The following is a 25,462-nucleotide window of genomic DNA, read 5'->3' on the forward strand; positions in this document are numbered from 1 at the left end:
ATTAATGAACCACTATTATTAAGATGCAGGAATATCCTAAGTCCACCTCTCCCCATATGATGCTATGGAATTAAACTAAGACGGAAAACTTCCAAGTCCCATAAATTCCAATGAATCATTGCCCTTCACTTTATTACATGTATTCGAATATAAGAACGACAATCGTATAAATTCATTAAATATAACTATGAGCACAAGGTATTTGTGACAGTGGTGATATGAGATGTAAATATTTGAAGTACATGCATTAATAAAAGTTGACCATTTTCTTTTGTCTTGAAACTGAAATTATGAGTCTATAAACACTTTGTCTTTCTTCGTAACTGGTACTCCGTCATAGTCGTTTATTTCGACAAAACGAACGTAAATAAGTATTGTAGCTTCCCCCGTCTTTTCTTCAAATAAAAGATAAGATCTAATTACTTTACTCGCTCGGACATTATAAATAAGATGTCGGCTGACGAATATCCCGACAGATATAAAGAATCAGATTCCCCAGCTGGGAATGAGAATAATCCCGACGTAGAGGTCGAGGTTGAAGACGGAGGCGGGGGCGGCCGCCACAAATTTGGTGTCAGAAGTGGGATTATTAATATGGCGGAGGTACCAGAGTCTAAGAAAGAAATAGATGAGCTAAGTTGCTCCTCAGATGAAATAATGTCTAGTACAAAAAGTTCAAAGAAAAAGAAGAGTAGGACAGAGAAATTACAAAGTCGGATATTAAGTCAACTATTAAAGTTAATGGGGCAAATGATGAAGTTGAATTCAACTTCAAACCAAATAGACGACCAGAAGGAATGGAAGTCCAAAATGGAGACGAGGAAGGCATATCTCATGTCGATAAATCAAAGACGAGGAAACTTAAGGAAGAAACTAACCAGATGGAAACACAAAAGAAGAATGATGATATTCGCTTTGCCAAAGAAGATAGAATTCAGGAAACTACTCATCGACCACTGATCATGCCGGACCAGTATGATGAAAGTACCGACTGGAAAGACTACGCCTCGCACTTTGAATCTTGTTGCGAAATCAACAACTTGAAAGATGAGGAATCTGCAAAGTATCTAGCTGCTAGCTTGAGAGGTCAAGCTCTGAGATTACTAGAAGAACAAAGAGGCACCAAGTGGAACTTTGAAGAAATAAAGAGTAAACTGTCATTTAGGTTCTCTTCTGCCAAACAGGCAGAAAGCTATCTGTTGGAACTGAGGAATCGTAAGCGACGACAAAGAGAATTACTCCAGGAACTAGGACGTCATATTAGGGAACTAACTGATAAGGCATATCCAAACTTTGAAAGTCAAGGGGTCGATAGACTAGCTAGGATTCATTTTACTGATGCTATTCGTAGTAGTGAGATTCGTATGGGAATATTTCATGCTAAGGCAACAAGCTTAGATGAGGTAATTCAAGCAGCAATAACCACTGAGACATTTCTAAAGACGGAACCTGAGAGAAATGGATGGAAGGTTAAGCCTACTTACAATAGAGGAATCGGTTCTGAAGTGGATCTAGAGAAGATGATCAAAGATGAAGTCAACAAAGTCCTATGCCAAGCTATGGAAAGTCAACCTAACAAAGGAAAGATGTCAGGGATATGTGAAGAAACCAGGAACTAATCAAAGGCCAAGCCAAACAGCGCAAGGAAGATTTGATGTGAAAACCCAAACATGTTTCTATTGTGAAAAACCTGGCCATTTTGCAAGGGAATGCCGTGAGAAACAAATGGATCGAAGAGGAAGAAACTATCCAAGTGGTGAATCTAACTGGTCAAGACAAAGATATCAGTGTCAGTCAAACGACAAGTGGTCGCCCAAAAGGGTCGTGGCGCGGCCAATCGTCCAAAATTAATTGAGACCCAACCTAGCAAAACAAAGACAAGTTTCATACCCAGTATAAATCAAAATGTTGATGGTCTTTATGTTCCAGTGCATATTCAGGACAAGGAATACAAATTTCTAGTTGATACTGGTGCTTCAGATTCTTACATTTCTAGACGATCATATGAACAATTAGATGAAAAAGATAGACCCCCTCTGCAACATCGTAGCATAAGTGCACAATTAGCAGATGGTTCACCATTAGCCATTTATGGAGCAATAACTCATGAGATGAAGATAGGACTAAATAAAGGAGTAATTACAGTGTTGGTAGCAGATGTGAGTAGTGATGGAATCCTCGGTTTGGACAATCTGACAAGAATGGGGCTAGCATTGATCTGACTAATTTTCAACTCACCACAAAATGGGGCAAAGTAGAGTGCAAGAATGAAAGTGGAGAAAGACTATCCTGCCGCATAACTGCATCAGAAACTACTACAATCCCCGCAGGACATGAAGCTGTAATACTTGGATCAATGAAGGAAGGAGATCGAATAAATGTTCAACAACAATTAGTGAAGAAAGGACTCATTACAGCTAGAACTCTAATCAAGACAGGTGAGGAGTTATTGCCTGTTACGGTATTCAACCCATCTACTTCCAACAAAGTAATAAAGAAGAACACACCAATCGCTATGATGACCGTAATAGATACAAGTGAAGTACAGGAAGTCCCTAAGTACACCACTGTTGGTGATGGAAAAGTTCCGGAACATTTGAGGGATTTGCTAAAGAGAAGTACAGAAGGAATACCAGATCAGTATCACCAAGATGTTGGAAAGTTATTGACTGAATTTCAGGATGTATTCTCAAGAGGAGGTGATGATATTGGAAGGACCAATTTGGTACAACATAATATAAATACTGGAACTCAGCAACCAATTAGACAACGACAACGCAAGCACCCTTTTGGGCAGAGAGAGACGAAATCAAGGAGCAAGTGGAAGGGCTACTACAGAAAGGTCTTATTGAACCAACTGATAGTCCATGGGCTTCAAACATTGTACTCGTAAAGAAAAAGGATGGAACTCAGAGATTTTGCGTGGATTATCGGCAACTGAATGCTGCCACGATCAAGGACGCCTACCCCCTACCTCGTATAGATGAAACATTGGATGCTTTGTCAGGAGCGCAGTGGTTTTCAACCCTGGACTTGGCAAGTGGATACTGGCAAGTAGGCTTAAGCAAAGATGCTAAGGAAAAATCAGCTTTCGTAGCTGATGGTGGACTCTACTCATGGAACGTGATGCCTTTTGGACTTTGTAACGCCCCAGCCACTTTTGAGAGATTAATGGATAAAGTACTAACCGGATTGCATTGGGAGGCATTACTTGTCTACTTAGATGATTTGATTATCTTTGGTATTCTATTGACTACGACAAGCCAACTTGAAGTTAAAACCAAAGAAATGCTTTCTGTTCAGGAAGAAAGTGTCCTATCTCGGACATGAAGTATCAAGCAAGGGAGTCTCAACACAGCCAGAGAAGGTTGAGTCTGTAAAAACATGGCCGACGCCGAAGAATGTGACGGAAGTTAGAAGTTTTCTTGGTCTTGCATCCTACTACAGACGTTTTGTTCAAGGTTTTGCTAGTATAGCCAAACCTCTTCATCAACTCACGGAAAAGTGCCGTGCCGGACAGTTCGAATGGAGCTCTGTCTGTCAGGATGCGTTTGAAGAGTTGAAAAGAAGATTGATTACTGCACCTATTCTGGGATACCCGAATACGGAAGGTGCATTCATTCTTGACACAGACGCCAGTAAGGATGGAATTGGAGGAGTGTTGTCACAAGTACAAGATGGAAAGGAAAGAGTAATTGTTTACGGAAGTAAAATGCTAAGTAAGGCTTGAAGCATTTCAGACAATATCTCTACGGTCGACATGTAACGGTGAGAACAGATCACGGAGCTTTAAGGTGGCTAACAAATTTCAAAAACCCTGAAGGACAGCTGGCAAGATGGCTTGAGGTCATCGCAGCTTATGATATAGAGATCATTCACAGGGCTGGTAGAAGTCATGGAAATGCAGATGCATTGTCGAGAAGACCTTGTGGCCAGTGTGGAAGAGGAATGGAGTGCGAGTTCAAGGTCAAGGGGGAAGAAACAGTCAAAGCCCGTGTAATAATGATGACAATTGAGAAGAGACTGTCTGAGATGAGGAAAGATCAACTAGACAACCCAAATATAAAGCCTGTGCTAGAGGCTATGGAAAGGAAGACCAGACCACCAAAGGAAGAAGTTTCCGCCATGTCTAAGAAAGTTAAAGTCTTGTTAGAGCATTGGGAACAACTTGAAATCAGAGATGGAATACTCTGCCGTAGATGGGAATCAATAGATGGCAAAGAAGTGAAGTGGCGACTAGTATTACCTGGAAGGAAAATGAATGAAGTATTGAAAGAACTTCATGGTAGCGCTTTAGCTGGTCATTTGGGAGCAACCAAGACACTGAAGAGTGGTCAGATGAGATACAACTGGGTCGGAATGAAGGCAGATGTGAGGTCTTTCTTCCGTAAATGTGAATCTTGTGCTCGACGGAAGTCAGCTGGTAAGAAGAGACGAGCACCTCTACAGCAGAGAAAAAGTGGAAGTCCGATGGAACAGATCGCTCTGGATATTCTAGGACCTTTGCCAGAGACGAATGACGGAAACAAGTACATAATGGAAGTAGCCGATTACTACACAAAGTTCGTAGAAGCTTATCCCATACCTAATGAGAAAGCAAGTACTGTGGCACCCAAACTAGTTAAAGAGTTTATGTGTAGATATGGGGTTCCAACTGAGATTCACACAGACCAAGGAAGGAACTTTGAGTCACAGTTGTTCAAAGAAGTTTGCCAGATCTTGGGAATAAAGAAGACAAGAACGACGGCATATAACCCTAAATCAGACGGAATGATTGAACGCTTCAACAGAACATTGCTCGATATGCTTGTCACGCTAATAGAGCCTGGAAAGAATCAGCGAGATTGGGACAAGTATGTACATATACATGTAGCTACAACGGCATACAGAAGTTCAGTTCATGAGACAATAGGAGAAATGCCAAACATGATGATGTTCAAAAGAGAACTGAAAATGCTTTCAGATCAGTACGTGATCCAACCAAATATGGAAGTTGGAACACACTACGTCGAGGAACTACGAGACAGGATGGATAAAGTCTATACAAGGATTACTGAGCACAGTCAGAAGAATCTCCGAAGACAGAAGAGAAACTACGACAAGAAGATTGCGGGAAGTATTTACGAAGAAGGAAATTTTGTTTGGTTACGAAATAATCAGAGACACAAAGGCATCAGTCCCAAACTAAGTTACAGATGGAATGGCCCATTCAAGATTAAGACGAAGTTGTCTGATGTGATATACAGAATCAAAAAGAGTCCTGGAACCAAGGTGAAGGTTGTACACTTTGACCGTTTGAAGCCATGTGAAGGAGACGAGCCTAAGGAATGGAAGACAGCTCATACTAGACGGAAAGATGATGTAAATGATGCCAGAGAGATGGAGTCCAACTCTGAAGAGGTTGATCATGATTCAACGCAAGACGTGACTGTAAATAGAAGACAAGAAGATACTCGACGCTATCCACTGAGGAATAGAAGACCCGCACATTTCTTTTATTAGAAATGGTTTTGTGGAAATAAACTTTAGAATAGACATATTTTGTTATACTTTGGATCTGTTTCCTTCTCCTCTTTCCTTCTCTATAACTTTCTTTCTCACTTCTTTCTTTCTTCTATTCATCTCTTTTTTTTCATCTATATCTCTATTTCTTTCTTATACAGATTCCATTGCTTATATTGTATATACATGTACATTATTGACATTGTAACTGGTACTCCGTCATAGTCGTATATTTCGACGAAACGAACGTAAATAAGTATTGTAGCTTCCCCCGTCTTTTCTTCAAATAAAAGATAAGATCTAATTACTTTACTCGCTCGGACATTATAAATAAGATGTCGGCTGACGAATATCCTGACAGATATAAAGAATCAGTTTCCCCAGCTGGGAATGAGAATAATCCGGACGTAGAGGTCGAGGTTGAAGACGGAGGCGGGGACGGCCACCACAGTAGCAATAGTGGTGGTGGAGGTAATACAGCAGTGACAGTACAATAGATATTTTTCAAAACGATACTTATTTCTCATCACTCTCAGTCTCATCATCACCAAATAAAAACTATTAATAATGCTAGCTTTAACCTACAAACTTCATTAGAATTAGAATTATTCCAGGTGTTTGTAAATAGTTCTTTCTTCCTATAAAACTGAAAGGCAATTGTGCATCATTTCATTTTAAAAGTCATATAGTATCTTACTGAAATTTAAACGATGAGCAGAATAATTAAAGGTAATACAAAGTTTTGGTATGGGGTCATGAATTTGGTTCAGATAAACATATTGGAAGCATAAGCGATTTTACAATATTTCAATGATCGTTGTCGCGGTTAAAATCGAGTCTTAAGTGATAAAATTGTAGCTAATAATCTTTTTATGTTGTATAGCGCCCTTTCTAGACTGATGTTACTTTAGCTCTAAAACAATGTTTCTTGACTACATTCGACTGATGCGCTATTCTCGTTTGGAAATTATATATCAACTCTGCATATTCTGAGATTTTCAGGGTCGCAGCTACTATGGAATGGCCTTAGGCGCTATTTAAAATATTTGAAATTTACCGGGAACACCGGTAAATTTTTGATTATTCAATTTCTCGAAAGCAGAAGTGTTTAAGGGGCTAGTTTTCTAGTACTTTTCTAGTACCATCCATTTTTCAAAATTTCCCAAAACTTTGCATTACCTTTAAGATATTTCAAGCCGGATCAATCTGAGCCCTACCTTGCACCAACACCACATCCCGTATCGCCATGGAAATACTCATAGAACAGAACCAGATCCTTCCAGTTCGGATCATCCTTATAGAGATCGCTACTCCCATGGCACGGCCTCTTCCCACTCTCATCCGGTAAGAAAAGGTTGACAATGCGCGATGATATCTCCTTAGCAACATCCTTGAGACGCATCATGTTTCCTGATCCTGTGGGACACTCCACCTTGAAGGTCTCTCCGTAGAAGAAGTCATAGCGCTCCAAGGATTCAATGATCAGGTAGTTCACTGAGAACATTAAGTGACAGATATGGAAACATGATTGATTCATCAACCATATCAGTTTTATCAAAGATTTCAATGATTTTAATATACAGACAGATGATTGTAATTGTCAAAATGCCTCCCAGTAGATGTCATAGCATTTCAGGGCCTTAGTAATTTGTTGATTTACAAGAAGCAAAACAGTCAAGAAAGATTTTTCAATCAGCCAAACAATGTTTACAATAATTTGATATGATTGTAACAAGAAATGAATCTGATTTGAATAGGGTAATGAAGCCTCTCTGTAGGAAAGGCCATTGAGTTCCAAGGCCTCAATCATTAGGTAATGATTTTACTAAGAATAACATGAAGAGAGATTTCTTTGAAATCATTGATATTCCTCTACAATGAAAAGATCATTAAAATAAAGAAATGATTACAATTATATACCTCACTTAAGAAATCCAGCCATCTGATTGGTCGAAATTACATTCATAAACTTTAACTATTTCTGTAAAATTCCCAGTAACCATGGTTAAAACAGTTCTAAAATCCCAGTAACCATGGTTACTGGGAAAATAGTTCAGTCTCCATGGTTACCCCATAGGTTTACATGTTAAAAAATGGTTTGAGCGATCGAGGATACCGTACATGTGCGAAGAATTGGTCGGTATTTTCATACAAGACAAGACAATTCCAAACAAGACAAAAATGGCTAAAGAAACTGTCCCAAGATTTCAACTTATCAAATGCAAGACTCGCTGACAGCAAGAACAACAAAAAGGGTACGTGAAATTATCCATAAACATGTTTATGATTCAAAGCAACCAAAAATAATCTATATAACCAACTATCACTTTGAGAAGGTAAAACAAAAACTTTTCCAGAATATATGATATCATTACCACAAAGCCAGATGGGTCCCCTCCAGTTGCTATTCCCACCAAATAGATAAGTATTAGACTCTCCTGGAACATAGTCTACTCGATACTCTTCCCCTTCAACATGGAACTGGAATGGTTGACTAGCATGGATCTTGGACAATGATCGGATCCCATATGGTGATAGGAACTCCTCCTCATCCAGCATGTATTTGAGTACTTTCTTCAGGTTCTTGCGTGAGGGGATGCCTAGGAGGTGACGCCCCTTGCCAGTGTCTTCCCGCGTCATGTAGGCAAGCTTCACAAATACAGAGTTAGAGAGAGAAAGAAAGATGGAAATATGTTTAATAACAATCTGTATTTAACAATCAATTCATGGAAAGTTCCACAGATAATACGAGATATGAATTTGTCACTGAAGATGAATGAGGTGGTCTGGAGGTTTTTATAAGAATCTTATAGGAGAGATGAAGAGGGAGAGAGAGAGAGAGAGAGAGAGAGAGAGAGAGATGGCAGTAGATAGATAAAGAGAAGGAGAGAGGGAGATGGGGTATAGTCATGTAAAAAATACATGAGCTGGACAGAAGGATAAAAAAGGAATCAGAATGCATGCACTTAGAAGGAGAGAGGATAGTAAAGAAACATACATGTAGTAGGGTGAAATAAGAATACAAAGGGAAGAGCTGGAGAAAATCAAGGAACATCCAAAGACGTAAAAGAGGCATAACGAGAGCCAAAATATGGAAAGGGAAAGGGTGAGAAAGTACAAAAAGAGAGAGGCAGAGACAGAGAGAGACAGAGCAAGAGAAGAAGAGGGAGGCAGAGCAAGAGAAGAAGAGGGAGGCAGAGACAGAGAGAGACAGAGCAAGAGAAGAAGAGGGAGGCAGAGCAAGTGAGGGAGAGGGAGGCAGAGAGATGGAAAGGGTGAAAGGATAGACAGAGAGTAAGAGATACAGAGACAGAGCAAGAGAAGGAGAGGGGAAGAGAAACAGAGCAAGAGAGAAGAGAAAGAGAGAGAGAGAGATGCAATGGAGAACGATGCATTCAATATTTCCAGCAAAAATAAAATTAAAAGAATATTTACTATACAGTGCGTCCCAGTAAAAACGTAACCGAGAATTATCAACGTTATATTACAATTATAATTAACAAATGACACATATTTGTAAAGCTTCCTTGTAGACCCTCCTCTTTTGATGCAACTCATATGATGCATATTTCACGCATGAGGGATTAAAAGCAATTTGAAGAGAGGAAACCAAAAGGTCATTAGGCGGACGGTATCTGAATTTCAAAAAGAAAATCACATATCTAGAAAGTTCATTTTCTGCCTTTTCATACATGTATGACACCTCAATAAGGAAAAATGAGCCAGGAATAACAAATTTCTGTTTGTTTAAAGTAATGCCTGCATTTCCATAATTTGATTAAACAAATTTGTTTTCACTGGCTGCCTGCTGTAACAACAAACAGAGTTGATAAAAGACTTGACTCTGTTTCCTTGACGATCAGTCATGCACAAGAAAGACAAAAGAAAAAAGACATAGGGTGGTATTCTCTTAAGTTAAGCCGGGACTAAGTCCAGACTAAACAAGAATTTTAGTTCGCACTTCTATGGAATGCTAGGTTTCATCTTCCTCCTTCAATATTCATGACAAAGATAATCTACCAAGGACTTTGTTGAAATTTAGTGTATACTCATATTATCTTTTTCTTCCTATTTCAGTGCAAAATTAATTTTTTGGACACTTTTCATTAAAGGATTAAAATAATCTGTTCAGGGTAAATTAGTTCACAACAGGCACTCCATAAAAGTGTGAACTAACTAAGCACGCGCTAACTTAGTACGTGCTACCGGAATACCACCCATTATGACCTTGAAAATGTTGCTGTCACGTCTTATGACAATGACCTATGACTGTGCCAAAATTGAAAGAAATGGACAGTGCTTGAGTTATCTTGTACACAACAAAGTGCGGAGAAAGAAATAAAAATAAAGAACAAGAAATTTAATTCGTCATTGAAACAAATTAGGTGGTCTGTTATTTAATATGAATAACTGGTTGACTACGGTAAAAAACTGTATAAACATCTTTGAAGGAGAGTAGAATCATATAAATATATAAAGGATGAATTGATGTTGCAGTATACATTATCAATCATGATATTGGTGATAGGGATGATGACGATTGTAATTTAAGTATCCTGTTCATGTGATGTAGTCAACTTACAGACTATAATGTATATTCAGTTAGAGGGTAAACTCATGCCTTTTATTATATACCCTCCTCACATGTTAAAGGGATAGTTGAGTTCTTGTTTCAGACCGCAAATGCCTTCAAAGTGCATGGTTATTGCTCTAATTCTTATTTATGACATATCTAGTGCCCTTTTAGGACCTAAAATTGCTATGAAGGCAATGTTAGACCCCAAAATGTGTGAAATTTAGTCAATACGATCGTACCGATTCAGCTCTACTTTCCCAAAAATATGGTGAGCGTTAATTAATTAATCAATTAATAATAATACATGGGCTGGCTAGTTGTGCGTATCATAAACACGAAAAAGCCAACATCGGCTGGAATAAAACGTATGAGGCGCTACTTCGTTTTTTCAACGGCTGGTTCAAATTATCTAATATTTGTGGTGTTACACAAATATTAGAAATGGTTATATTTATGGATATTTCAGCCGTCTCTGAACCGATTTTGATCAAACAGAGGTGACTTTGTCATTTAAATTGTATGTTCTTTTAAATTTGACACTCAGTTTTTCATTATCTTACCAAACAAATAGTTTGTGTAGCCTCCTCTGCAACAGAACTCAACTATCCCTTTAAAGATACTATGTCCCTTTTGCAGCCAACCTCAAATTCTGTAGAACTTTGCAGGAATTATGACTATGTCATGTATGTCCCATCTGTGAAATTTAAACGTTAGCAGTGCCCTAATATGCAAATTATGCAAGGAAACCCGTTTACTTGCTAGACTTCACTGTCAGACACTATTGTCAGTATTGAGTGACTAACTGGCTTTTTCTTCTTCTTTGGTAATAACATACATAAAATGAGCTGTAAAGGATTTGTCTACGTCAAAAACCCACTTCTTTTAATGGCCAAAATTAAACTGATTGAATCTTCGCGCAGCATAAAACGTTCGGCCATGCGGTACAATGGTCTGAAAATCAAGACTATTACTTATTGGCCCTAAGTCGATTTGACAACTAATAGTCGTTATTTTCCCACTTAAAGACAAGTTCTAAATTAGTATTATCTTTCAAATGCTATTGGAATTCAACCTTTTCTCTTTTTTTTTGGCCTGCAAAAGGGACATAGTACCTTTAAACACTAATGCAAGTCATGCAAATTCATGATGTGAACAAAATTCACCTTCCATAGGCATAACACGCAAATAAAGAAAATTCTGACATGTCGCCTTAAATTTGACGTCATCAAAATGAAAAATGAGGTTACTTAATTGTCTTAGCTACAACATATCAAAATTTGGAAGAAAATTGATCAATAATGACAGATACAATCAACTTTCCATAAATATGTGGACGTCATAATATGCAAATTCCCATTTTGAGTTTCAAGGCTATTATGATGATGTTATGATATACGTAATTATATCTCTGACTCAAACTCTATCCAAATATGGAAAAAATGGGGGGTCTATGAGCATCCTAAAGAGCTATAATGGATTTGTTATAGGAATGTTTTTGCCCATAATATGATATGTATTAGAAGAGCTCGCGCGGACGCTCATTGGGTTATTAATGGTCATAAAGATATAAACATGCTATCAATTTGTTTGGAAAAATTGGAGAATATCACAACAACAAAAAAAAGGCGATTCTATGTTGTGTACGACCATGACGAACCAATCGCGCGCAAGTTTTTTTAGCAATGCTCAAAATGGCCTGAAACGTACGCAAAATGAATTTGAGATGATTTGGAGCATTTCAAAATTTTTGCGTTTTGATCATGATAAATATGAATGGGACATGACTTTCTGTTATGAAGATATGATCATGAGTTGATTTTCAGAGAATATCACTAAATGGCGCCTGAAACTGTTAATTTTCACGTCTCATGAAAATGACCTACATGTATGACTGTGCCAAAATTGAAAGAAATACACTCCCAGATAACTGTTAAATGTCTTTTTGAGTAGAATATTTAACCCACGCATTAGTATTCATGCATGGAACCCATGTCTGACTTTCGTTTCGAGTGCACCCTATATGCAGGATTTTATCATTTATTCTTCATACACTTTAATAATAATAATAATAATATTCCGCTTTTATATCGTGCCCAATACATCAATACAATGATGTGCCTAAGCGCTATAAAGACATATTATTATACCCGGTCATCGGATTCAGGCTTACCCACACACAATGTGTGCACATTTTCCACTCCCTGGGGAGGATTCCAGCCAGTCGCCATTTAATAATTGCACACTTGCTCATCCAACCACATGACCTTTCGCATCCTACCGGGTACCCATTTAACACCTGGGTGGAGAGTAGCAAGTGCAGGTAAAGGATATTAGTGCCATGTCGGGATTCGAACCCTCGACCTTCGCATCTCCAGTCAAGCATTTTAGGCCCAATTTATTTATTTATTTCTAATATTTTGACAGGGTAGCCCATTCACCAACAAGTAGTGGTCTTCCATGGGGCCCTGAATGAACATATTTACATCGTTTATAACATTTATACAGAACAGTTACAAAAATAATACTCGTTTGCAAAATAAATATAATCATTAACCTAATAAACAGTAATGTCAATAGGAAAATATTAATTAAGTCGCAATTATGTGAATAAGTCATGTAAATATTACAGAACATGCACGTAGTGTATGTACGGCTGAGCCATTCACAAATTACAACTTTGTTTAAACAATCTCTTAAATGAATTGACAGAGGAAGCCGTTCTCAATGAATTATCTAGCTTATTCCATTCAAATATGGAAGAAACAATTGGGCTACACTTATAACAATCAGTGTGAAATCTAGGCACACGTAAACATCCACTGTCTATTTGCCTTGTATGATGCTCATGTACATCATTAGGATTGATTAAGCCTACCTGAAGGTAAGAAGGTGCTAAGTTATGAACGCATTTATATATCATCATAACGCGACTTTACTCAAACCGCTTGTCTAGTGTCATCCATTTAAGACTTGTGAACAAATCAGCCGACGGTGTGTCATATGTCTTGTTCAATATTATTCTTGCGGCCCTCTTTTGAATTTTTTGCAGCTTAGTTGTATGAGAATGAAATCGGTTCGACCATACAACAGAGCAGTAATCTAATCGTGGCAACACTAGACTGTTATAAAGTAACTTTAAGGATTTTTGAGGCAAAAAACTTTTTGCTCTCTTTATCATGCTAATGTTTTTCTGGGTAAGTTTACTTACGTTTTCGATTTGTTTAGACCATTTCAATTCTTCATCTATCAAAAGTCCTAAGCATTTGGTGAATTGAACTCTTTTGATCAAATTGCCGTTTAATGAAATGGTAAAGATTCAATTTTCTTGAGATTAGCAGGAGAGCCTATTAACATGACACAAGTTTTTTCAGTGTTAAGAACAAGACGATTTTCCTTAATCCATGCCATGACTCTGTTTAACGCAACAGTTAATTTTTCTTCCACAACAGTTGCATCATTTGCACTGACGGTAAGTGTCGTATCGTCAGCATACATATCTATGATACCTTCAGGAGTACATTCAGGTAGACTATTAACATATATTGAAAATAAAAGGGGACCAAGAATTGAACCTTGTGGCACACCTAATTTGATGGTTGATGGATGCGACTTGGCTCCTTTGAATTGGGTCACTTGTTGTCGATCCCCTAAATATGATTTGAACCAATAAATAGTCCTATTACTACAACCTATACAAGCTAGTTTATGTAGAAGTAGCTCATGGTCAACAGTATCAAAAGCCTTACGAAGATCTATGAAGGCAACTCCAGAAATTTTTTTGTTATCAATATTCAACGACCATTGATTTACAAGTTTTGCAAGGGCAGTAGCTGTTGAATGTTTAGGTCTAAATCCAGACTGATTAGGGTGTAATAATTGATTCACGTCCAAGAATTCACTGAGTTGTTGGTGGACGGCCCTTTCTATAATTTTACTCACGATATTTAATATTGAAATGGGGCGGTAATTATTCAAAGAAGAAATATCTCCAGATTTGAATATTGGTACTACCCGAGCCTTTTTCCATTCACGTGGAACAACTCCTGTAGACAGGGATTTGTTAATGATATCACAAAGAGACTCTGCGATAACATTCTTCGTCATCTTTAAAAGTTTACAGCTGATGTGATCTTCACCAGTTGCTTTATCTATACTCAGATTATCAATCTGTTTCAATACAAAATCCTCAGTAATCAAATTCAAATTAAATTGCGAATGAGTTGGACCAATATTATTGTCCTCGTCTACTCTCAGTTGAGACTTATTCCTTCGCAGGTCCTTTGTAATCTTAGTAGCATTAGAAATGAAAAAGTCATTAAAAGCTTCAGCAATATTTGCATTGTCTGACACATTAGCACCATCAACATTTATGCTATTGGGAGATATAGGTAATGACTTACATGTAGGCACCAGGTTTCTCAAACATCTCCACATTTGCTTACTATTATTATGATTTTGCGAGATCTGGTCTGCATTATATTCTCTTTTTCTTTTCCTCATGAGATGAATAACTGTATTCTTTAGATATTTGTAGGTGTCCCAAAGATCATCACTTTTGTTAGCTTTAGCAGCTTTGAGAACTTTATCACGTTCCGTCATAAGCTTAACAATCTCATCAGATATCCATGGACATGCCTTTTTTCTTATCCGCTTTTTACATACTGGTATGTGCTTGTTGATTATATTATTGAATAGAGTCAACCACATATCCCACGCAACATCAACATTATCTATATCTTTTATGACCTGCCAAGGAGTACTTCTCAATTCATTGTAAAATTTCTCCTCGTCAAGATTTTTAAACGAGCGAAATTCTGCGTATTCAGATTTGTTATGGATCTTTGCACTAAAATCGCGAACCGTATACACCAAATAATGATCACTTATGCTAGTTTCAAATATTCCCCATTCATTGTAAAGTTCCTTGTCTGATACAAATATCAAATCAATTAAAGTAGAAGAGGTATTTGTAACTCTTGTGGCAGTATCAATTAGCTGACTTAGCCCGTACATATTTGTATAAAACATTAACTTTTCAGCATTCAGATCAAGTTGGTGTGGCATACAATCACAATTGAAATCACCTAAAATAATACAGCTCATATCTTCCGAGAGAGCAGAGTCCAAATTTTCGTCTAATTCTTCAAAGAAATCAAATTCTATTTTCAAGTTATATAAATGATATGTGTATTTGTATAAAAGACTTAAAACTATTATTTTACGCAGATGACAGCGTACTTCTGTATTCAAATCCTGATCCTAAATATATTGAGGAAAAAGTCAGGGAACAGCTGTCTATGTGTGTCGATTGGATGACTGATAATAAGCTTTCTTTACACTTGGGGAAAAACAGAAAGCATTTTGTTTTGTTCTAAAAGTAGTTCTAAAAAGTCATTTGAATTCAAAAAGACACTCAATAATCAAGTAATCAAGAGAAAAGATTCTGTGAAGTATTTAAGCATTGATTTGGCTAGTGCAATTTCATTTTCATCTTTAGTAGAATCAGAGATAAAAAATCAAATTTTCGTCTGAAAGTTTTGTACAGATATCAAAGTTGTATGGATTTAAAAGCAAGACGTACACTCTGTTTTGCTCTTATTCAATGTTTATTTAACTATGCTAACCCTGCATGGTATAGTAACATAAACAAGTCAGATCAAAAGAAGTTGAAGATTATACTCATGTTGGCTACAGCGAACTTTCTAAAGCTGGTTTTCTTGAAGTCAACCAAAGATCAAAACAACTTGTATTGCATCACGTGCATAAAATATATCATACTAGGTCGAATCATTATATTTGATCCAACTTTGATCTTGTTACTGACGTACATAATTATAATACAAGAAACGGCCGATTCAACTTTAAATTGCCAGAAAGAGTAGGTAGTATTGGAAATTCGTTTTATTACAATGCCATAAAACATTGGAATTCCCTTCCCAATGGTGTAAAGGAAATAGAAAACTATGCTCATTTTAAGAGGAAATTAAAGGAATACCTAATGCTTGACAGTCAGAGAAGAGAAGTGAATGACATATTATATGATTGAAATTTGTATTCTTCTGCCGGTTCATACTTTTTCATTTTGTATATACTTATGTTTTCGTACATCATAGAATTTCTACAAATTCATCATTATTTTCCTCTTCTTCCTCCTCCTCATTTTCTTCTTCTCCTTCTTCCTTTCCTTCTTGTACTTATTATCATTTCTATCATTAGTTTAATGTTGTTATTATTATTATTATCTTTAATAAGTAATTCTTTTATTTTTCTTATCTGTCTGTAAATATTACTATTTTAACTTGTTAATTTTATACATGTCTATAGGGGACCCCACTGGAAATAAGCTCTCGAGCTTTCGTGGGTTATCCTGTTCAAGCTGACTTATTTTTCATCTGTTATTATTGTATATTGTTGTATGTTGAAAGCTTGTCGAATAAAAATCAATTAATCGATCAAAACCCCTTAAGCCACTCGACCAGGACACTCCTTTAACCGTTTACTCATAGAATGCCAGGTAAAGTTTTTTAAGGTTGATTTGATACATTAGTACCTTCACAAAAATCAGTTTTTCAGGCGAATGAGTTAATGCCTTTCTGGCTCTAAGCAAAAAAAAGGACTTCTGATAAATTAGGATCAATTAGAAACATAGTATTAGGCTAGGCCCTATACAAATGTGACTATTATTATGAACAAGATGATTCTAAATGACTCTTAATGAACATGGTAGGCCGGGGGTTTTTCTGTAAAGGTGGTTGCTATAAAAGCAGGTTTCACTTTACTTACATGGGATGAGAGATCAGGTCTGTGCTTCATGAACCAGTCCAATCTCTTCTTGAAACCAGGTAGTTTTTCAATCACTTCCTCATCTAATGTCAGCGAGGCGTAGAGTGGAATCAGGCCTACCATGGAGCGGATCCTTAGAGGAACAGTACAGGTTGGTGTCTTCAATACATCATAGTAGAATCCATCCTTTTCATCCCATAGACCTTTAAAGACAAAGAATGAAATAAATTTCACTTTAAACTTTTTTGGGGTATCCTTGTAGGAATTTATTCCTTGAGCACCTAAGGCCAGCTGGGCTAAAGCCAGGGTAGTATTAGTACTTTGTAGACACCTTGAGCATCCCCTCGGATGGTACTGCGCGTAACGTAAAGCTATTGTTATTAATAATATTAGTTTACTTTTAGCATAAGAACTGATGTACATTCAATATAAACTAGCAAATAATTATATAATATTGACTGGCCTTGAGGGGTATATCAGAAATATTGACCAAGCTCAGATCATATTGCCCCGAGTCGAAAGACGAGGGCAATATGGTCTTAGCGCGGTCAATATTTCTGATATCCCCCGAAAGTAAAGCCAGTCAATATTTTTATTGTTATCCAAATCAGACATCTAGAGCAAATACAGACATCCACCATGACAATCTCAAGAACTGAACAAACTTTGTCAAACCAACACTGTGCATCCAGTGCTTGACAAAATTTTCGATACACTGCAAACAGTGTGTATTTGGTGTGATTATTACGTCACAATAGAGTGCGCGCAAAGTGCGCAGGTTCTCGTACGCATAATATTAATAGATGCGCAATGAAAATGCGAGACCGTGGAAAATACCAAGGTATATTTTCACTCGTCTCTACACGCAAAGTCAATACGCGCAGGGAGACCAAGGAAAATACAAAGAATATACCCCTCCGTTCCCACTGCTAGTGAAAACTAGGGCAATACGGTTTTGTAAATGACCAGCTCAGATGTCTGATACGGGTAATAATACCCAATTCTGATTTCTAAAAAACGACTACTGTAGTGTGTTTTTCTCCCAAGCTGGACATGTTTCCTTTAGAAAAACAGAGAAGCAAGTACATGTTTTTGGTCAAACCATGATGATTTCAGATAATTACATCCCATTGTTAAAGAGAGAAGGTGGAATCTCATCTCTTACCTCCACCTCCTGACATGGCATTCATAGCATCAATGATTCCTACAAAGTGTTCAAAGAACTTGCTAGCCATGTCTTCATATGTTGGGTCAGTTCTGGCTAGTTCTAAGGCAATGTCCAGCATGACAACACAGAAGAAAGCCATCCATGCTGTACCATCGGCCTGTATAGGAATAGAATCGACATGATTTCCATATTGTCAGAAAACCTTAGATAACCACAAAACAATTTGATTGCTACTGATAATTTTTTAAGATTTGTATACAATTTACATTTTACGATCTCTCTCCTTCATCTCTTTTAGCACAATTCTCCAATGCTTTCTACTTTCTGCGTCTCATTCCTTGGTGTTTATTATAGTTTACTGGTTCTGAATAAACAACTCAGCCATAAAAAGGAACAGTTATATTGAGAGCATAATCACAAGTAAAATGATACATTTTCACTTCTTTAGTTTAAATCCTAAACCTAGTACATAAAATACCTTTTCATACTTAGCAAATCAAATACATAATAGAATTGGAACATTTGAGACTGCAAGTACATAAAACTAAAAGAATAAGATAATGGAGAGAAAATTAGGACTTGTTAACACTTGTTACTGTTACTATTCTAGGACTGACCTGTTCCAAATGACCTCCTGTTGGTAGAGGTCGTGACCTGTCAAAGACTCCAATGTTATCAAGACCTAGGAAACCTCCAGAGAATATATTCTTACCATCAGGATCCTTACGATTCACCCACCTAGGAGTGAAAAATATTTATCATTAAATCTACCAAATAAACCAGTTATTAATTTTGTGCATTGTTCTTAAAGAACAATTTGCACTTGAATGCAGGCGTGGATCCAGGATTTCTCAGGGGGCCCAAATTTGAAATCAATTTTTTAATTTAGTGTGCTGAAATGTAAAAATCGTGCCGGCCAATATTTCGCTCAGTGGGGGGGGGGGGGGGGGGGGGGGGGGGGGAGTGGGGTGGGAAGAAAAACAAATTTGATCCGCCACTGCTTGAATGACCTGAAAGCAACAATTAACAAGTCCAAGATGAAGCACACTTTAGCTTATCCACAGAAAAGGACATATTTATATTTGATTAAGTATTTGATATTCTTCCCAATTTTGATGATGAAGAGGATAAAAACAACTGCACAGTTAATTTGTGCAGATGATTTGAAGAAACTGCAATAATAACTTGAATGAAATATCTAAATTCTAAAATTTGGTTGAACCATAACAGCCAGTGTATTGAGGTCTAGGTTTCATACCAAGGAGATTCACTCATGTCTCCATTAATACAAATGTGAACTGTACAGCTTCTTTTGTCTTTCAGCAAATATACAAGTACCGTACAGCCATGTAATGAATGTACAGTGAATCAACCCATTGCTTACAGTTTGACCAAACACCTGACTACCCACCGATATGGTTTGATTTCATGAAAGGCAAACAGACCCCTGTTGTCGTGAAAGACATGGCATGTGTATGCATATTTATTAACATACGTTGTTCCAGGAAGCAAGACGCAGCTTGTCGTGCATATTCATGAGCCCTGCGCTGTCTTGTGTAAGAATCAAATGCTCTATATTTTCTGAATTCCATCTGAAATAGTCATGCTGATCACTCTCTAGCTCCAAGTACCAGAGGCTTATTTCTTTGTGAGCACTTTGGTTTGTATTTGAATAAGTATGTTATGCAATTAGCAAGAGCGAGCAAGGCAGGGAAGAATGGCTATGCTAATGAGCACAGGCGGAGCATTCCATGATTGGCAAGTTTCCGTCTTCGTAGCCAGGGAAAGTGGGAAGCAGTATCAGCTCTGCCCCCAATTCTGACCTGGAATGGACAGCAACTCGGGTGGAAGACGTGACTGTAATCAAGGTGTACAAGCCACCCCGCCAGGCTACTAGAAGACTCCATCCCATCCTTTGATCAACCCTGCATGTATGCTGGAGATTTCAACTGCCAGAGCACAGCATGGGGTTACCGCACGACTACTCCAGATGGTTCTGGTGTTCACCTTCTATATGACTCGAAGGAGCCCGACAGCTTTTACTCTGGCCAAAGGAACACAACTTTCAACCCTGATCTGGCCTTTGTGAATCTGAATGGATCATCCAACACCGTTCAGTTTTGGACCCTTTCCACAAGTCACAGCACAGAGCATCACTGATCACCCCAGATAACCCTGTGGAATCAATCTTTTCCAGACCTGTGAAGAGGTGGAACTTCAGAAAGGCAAAGTGGAATCAATTCAGGGAACGGGTTGAAACTAGGATGGACACCCTACCTCTTCCTGCTCCCAGGAATTTGGACAGAGCCTACTCAGCCTTTTGCAAACATCTCATTGACTTGGCCAAACGTGCTGTTCCCCGTGGATACCGTCAATGCTACATCCCTACTTGGGATGAAGAGTGTGATAAATGTTAAGATGCATTTATACATACCGTCAGTGATAAAGAGAGTGCCTCCTTGGCCACAGAGCTAACAAACTGTCTAGATAAGACGCGGAGGGAACGTTGGGAATAGACAGTCCAAGGTATCGACTTCACCCATTCTAGCAGGATAGCTTGGATGACCCTTAACCGTCTCACTTTCCACAGCTCCCATCCGAAGCACTGCCCTGTCACAGCAAACTCCATCGCCCAGCAGCTGCTTGCCAATGGCAACTTCAAGAATGCAGTCAAAGGCCATGCCCGTATTGTCAAACAGGAAATTTCAAGACTCTGGGATGCTCCAGGCATAGATGGTTTCCTCTCCAAACCCTTCACATCTGCTGAGCTCACATTGGGTGTCTCCTAACTGAAATGTGGGAAAGCTCAGGGCCCAGACAACATCCCCCCAGAATTTCTAAAGCGCCGCGGTCCCAAGAATCTGGACTGGCTACAGGAATTTTACTCGGCCTGCCTCACTGGGCTGAATTTATCCCGAAGATCTGGAGGAAATGTTGCCTTTTCAAACCCAACAAACATACAGATAATCCTAAAAGCTACAGGCCAATTTCACTCCTGTTCAAGCTTCTCGAAAGGCTTCTTTTGGCCCGATTCAACCCAGTGGTTGATCCCCAACTTCTGGATGAGCATGCCAGTTTCCGTCATGGTCGGTGTAATGTCCATTAGATTGTCAAGCTGACTAATGATATAGAAGAGAGCTTTGAAATAGGCAACAAGGCACGTGCTGTTCTAGTGGACCTCACTGCGGCTTATGACACAGTGTGGCATCATTGGCTTGATACTAAAGCTTCTTTGTACCATCCTTGACCTTCACCCAAGATCTAGGTCGCCAACGCCTTCAATCGCGTCGACCTTTCTCCCAACATGCAGCCACCCTCAGCAGATCAGACTTCAGCCTAATCCAAGAATGGGAAAAGAGCTTGGAAGGGACCGTTCGCCCACGGCAGTTCACTGTTCCCCCTGGCATCAAAGCTCTGGCTGGCTCTGAGCTACCTCGGAAGGAATTGGGTAACACTCAATAGACTGCGAACTGGGGTAGGAAGATTCAACGCTTATTTGTACCATTGGGGACTTTGGCAATCACCAGCATGCATCTGTGGTGCAGATGAGCAGACAGCAAACCATGTCATTTGCAACTGCCTTATTCCCAAACCTCCTGACGGGATGACTGAACTGTCAAGCCCAAATGATGCACAAGTCAATTTGCTTACCCAGCTTCAAGAAATAACTTGATATATGATACTACTACCTCATACGAAAGAAGAAGAAGATCATTTGTGTGACTACTATACCGCAATAATGATCTACAAAGGTGAAATTGTATGTTAAAAAAGTGCATTGCCATTTTTGTCTCCTAGCCCAAGAAAAAATCTAAGGCTCTGTATCTGAGTGAAAAATGCCCAGCCCGAGATATCTCCGGAACCGTAAACAACGAGTTAAATATTGTTTAAATGTAGTGCATTGCATAATTTTCAATCCGAACTCATTTATTTCCACACACCATGTAAAGTTGATGAGGAGTTTCTGGAAACACCTAGCTAGGAAGAGTCTATCCCTCTGACCTCTGACCCCCGTCATCTTGAAGACCCTGAAAACTGCCCAAGCATGCACCGGTGGGTTTACATCACTAAACTGGAATTCATATGCTGGTATCTGGACAACAATCAACAAAATTAAAAAGAGACAATTTTGAAATTCATCTCAATCATAAGAAGAATACTATGATAAAGTTTATACATTTTTAAAGACAGCATTGATAAATAATAATTACTGCCATGAAAAGGTTATTAAATGAGCTGCTACATCAGCATCAAATACATCCTCTATTAATTCATTTTCAGTCCTGTACACAATCAGAGTATGCAAGAGAAACAACAAAAGCTAAAGTTCTTTTCTGACCTAATAGACCTACTAGACCCCTCTCAAAGAGAATATTTAGTATGCATTAACTAAAACGTTGTGTACTAGTTACATTAGGAATGTCGAGGTCGGGTGGTTTAAGGCGCTTGTCTGGAGATTTGAAGGTTAAGGGTTTGAATCCTGACATGGCACTAATATCCTTTGGCAAGGTATTCTACATTTTTATTTACCTGCACTTGCTTCTCTCCACCCAGGTGTTAAATGCAAAAGTTCATGTGGTTGGATGAGCAAGTGTGCACTTATAAAATGGCGACTGGCTGGAATGCTTCCCAGGGAGTGGAAAATGTGCATGCATTGTGTGCAGGTAAGTCTGAATCCGATGACCGGGGTAATAATATATCTGTAAAGCGCTAAGGCAACATCATTATATCGATGCTATTGGGCACTATATAAAAGCGGAACATTATTATTATTATCAAGCAAAGTTTCAGCCATTAATAACTTCTTCATCTATCTGGACAATCGTACATTCTTCTTTCTATAGTTTGTGTGCTCATTAGATTGAACTCTTAATCCCATGTCTATCTTTTCTAATGAACCTAGACATACAATCACTTTAACAAAAAGAACCTATTCTCAAGCTCAATGTTCAAAAGAGCTATCAAACAAGACAAATGCAACGATAGCAAAAAGCTTATAATCAAATGTCACTATAATCTTGACCTACTAGCCCAAGAAATGTAATTGGATAATCTTCAGGTAGAAATACTGTCACCATGTTTGAAGCTCATACCTCAAGAAGCTCTTGACATATTGTGACAAGGATAACACCTCTAATTTCAAATATTGATCTCTATGACCTTTAACCTTTGTTTACTTACCCTAAATTCTAATTAGGTCATCTTCCTAATACAAACTTTCACTTTGTTCAGAGCTCATACCTCCATTTGTTCATGAAGATATTGCAATATCAAAGCTAATGCTTGTAATTTCAGCCACTGACATCTATGACCTTTAATCCTTTAACTCCAAAATCTAATCAGATGGTCTTCCTACGATGGTCAACAAGGCTAATAGTTGAAATTTCATTAGTTGACCTCTGTGACCTTTACCCTTCGACCTAATACCTCCAAAATCTAATCGGATTGTCATCCTATGGTGATACATACTATCATGAAGTTTGCAGTTCATATCTCAAGTGGTTCTAGAGATATCGCGAGAATGAGAATGAGAAAGAGGGACAGACAATCTGAAAACATAATGCCTCCGGCACCACCTTCGTTGGGCGGAAGCATAAAAATAATATTTTGAATATTTCAAACTCTTTGATGATTGTTGAATCAACAAACATTCCATTGTATCTAAATATTGTAATTTCAGATTCACCTATATCTACTTAATCAAAAATAGCAACGCGTCGTTGCTACATACGCACAGCATCACTACAGATGCGCAGTTTTGAAGCAACAATATTTGGTAATTGCCATTTGGTGATGGTGGTTATTTTACCTGACTGCTAAGAAAGCATAAATGCTTGAAGTAAGTAACCAGACGGCCGACGGCTTTAGGTCATCTCCGAGGGACCTGGTAATGAGGATTAATGCCTTATCAAAGAGCACTAGCACATCGACTTGGTTTCACACGCGGGTCACCGGATTACGAGACCACTGCTCTACCGACTAAGCTATCGCACATTATTCAAGGAACAGGTTAGTTTAAAATCCGTCTAGCCAGTTGCAGACCACCTTATGTGTGTCTGCATCAGAAATAGATTTAATTTTTAAACATCTGTCACATCTGGCAACTGAAAAAGAGTGTGACACTGACCTGTTTCTTCTTTTTTGTTTTTCTTTTTTTTTGGCAAGTCATCGCCCTCCGCCTGCCAGATTTTAGAGAATTTGGGTTTTTTAGGCGGTTTGGGTTTTTTCACAATGTAAATTATTATATCTCTTACCTGACCATTTGGAGCCATATACCATTCTCTGAGGAAGAGCAGAAGTTGTTCCTTGGCAAAGAATGGATCTATCTTGGCAAACGGGATCATGTGAAATGCAAGGTCCCATGATGCATACTGGAAGAAAAAAAACATTTTGATTTTAATCATGCTTTTCATTGTCATTATTCTCATCATTATGATTTGTACCTATGACCGTGAGTTGCATACCTATTCTATGGAACAAACATTGATGTGCTACATTATACTACCAAAAAAAGGATTAATATTGTTATGATATTGTAGGGTGGCCTATACGGCTAAGGTATGGCGAAGGCACAGCGGGTCTCTAACTTGCAGAGCATAACAAACTCACACATCTGCACTCCATGCTTGCATGTGGGGAACTGCTTGGGAATTGCATGCTTTGCAACCCGAGGGTTTATTTACATATATCTACATGGATTTGCATGTACATTGTATAACAACAGTAACTAATACATATGCAAATATCAGAGCTGGTAAATAAAGGAGGTATGGGAATATTTATGCGTATCAATGAGCTGCTATGAATATTCAATAAAGCTTAACCAATCATACTGTAAAGAACGATAAACCAAAGAATGAACATAAAAGGATAAACGTGAAAGGAGTAATAAAAGAGACTAAAGTTGGGGAGAGTGAACATAGCACGAGAGCATGTAGAGGGAATGGTGACGGTGATTGAATATGATGGAATGAGCAACATAGAGTTTGATAATAGAAGAATGCACATAGACATATGGCAAGATAGGATGCTTTCATACATATTCTACAGTACAATGTCCCGTTCAAAATATAGCTCTACAATATCATGAGAGTGAACACAATGGTACATATGACAGTACTTCATTATAATCTTCAAATGAGTACATACCACCTATAATTGTGCAAATTACAAGTATAATCTCTAGTTCTTATATTTATAACCATTCAGGGTGCTACAAAAATGTTTGTTTCCGCTTGCTCAAATTGATTGCTGTCCATAACCAAGCATAATATTCACTTGCCTGATCTTTATAATGAGGAGTTTTCTCTTCCTATAACCAACCAGATTTCTGAATTGAGTGTTGAAAATAAAAGGTAATTTTGTTCTTGATATACATGTTGAGAAGGTTTGCATGTAAGAATGTGCAATTAAATTTGCAATTTATCTCTATA

At 38.1% G+C, this 25,462-nt stretch overlaps 1 protein-coding gene across 1 annotated transcript in view; it reads right to left on the reverse strand.

The window, feature by feature from the left end:
* LOC579636 (uncharacterized protein YMR196W) overlaps nt 1–25,462 on the reverse strand; it is a 46,568-nt gene that overhangs the window by 4,009 nt on the left and 17,097 nt on the right. The window contains exons 8-14 of the mRNA XM_779741.5: nt 24,284–24,400; nt 21,971–22,122; nt 18,647–18,767; nt 18,027–18,186; nt 16,862–17,064; nt 7,878–8,151; nt 6,720–6,996 (exon numbers count right to left, since the gene is read on the reverse strand). Of these exons, the coding sequence (XP_784834.3) occupies nt 6,720–6,996; nt 7,878–8,151; nt 16,862–17,064; nt 18,027–18,186; nt 18,647–18,767; nt 21,971–22,122; nt 24,284–24,400 (1,304 nt within the window). The remainder of the gene's footprint in view (nt 1–6,719; nt 6,997–7,877; nt 8,152–16,861; nt 17,065–18,026; nt 18,187–18,646; nt 18,768–21,970; nt 22,123–24,283; nt 24,401–25,462) is intronic.

This window comes from Strongylocentrotus purpuratus, unplaced genomic scaffold (assembly GCF_000002235.5).
Source record: "Strongylocentrotus purpuratus isolate Spur 01 unplaced genomic scaffold, Spur_5.0 spur5_scaffold_2, whole genome shotgun sequence".
Classification (NCBI taxonomy): Eukaryota; Metazoa; Echinodermata; class Echinoidea; order Camarodonta; family Strongylocentrotidae; genus Strongylocentrotus; species Strongylocentrotus purpuratus.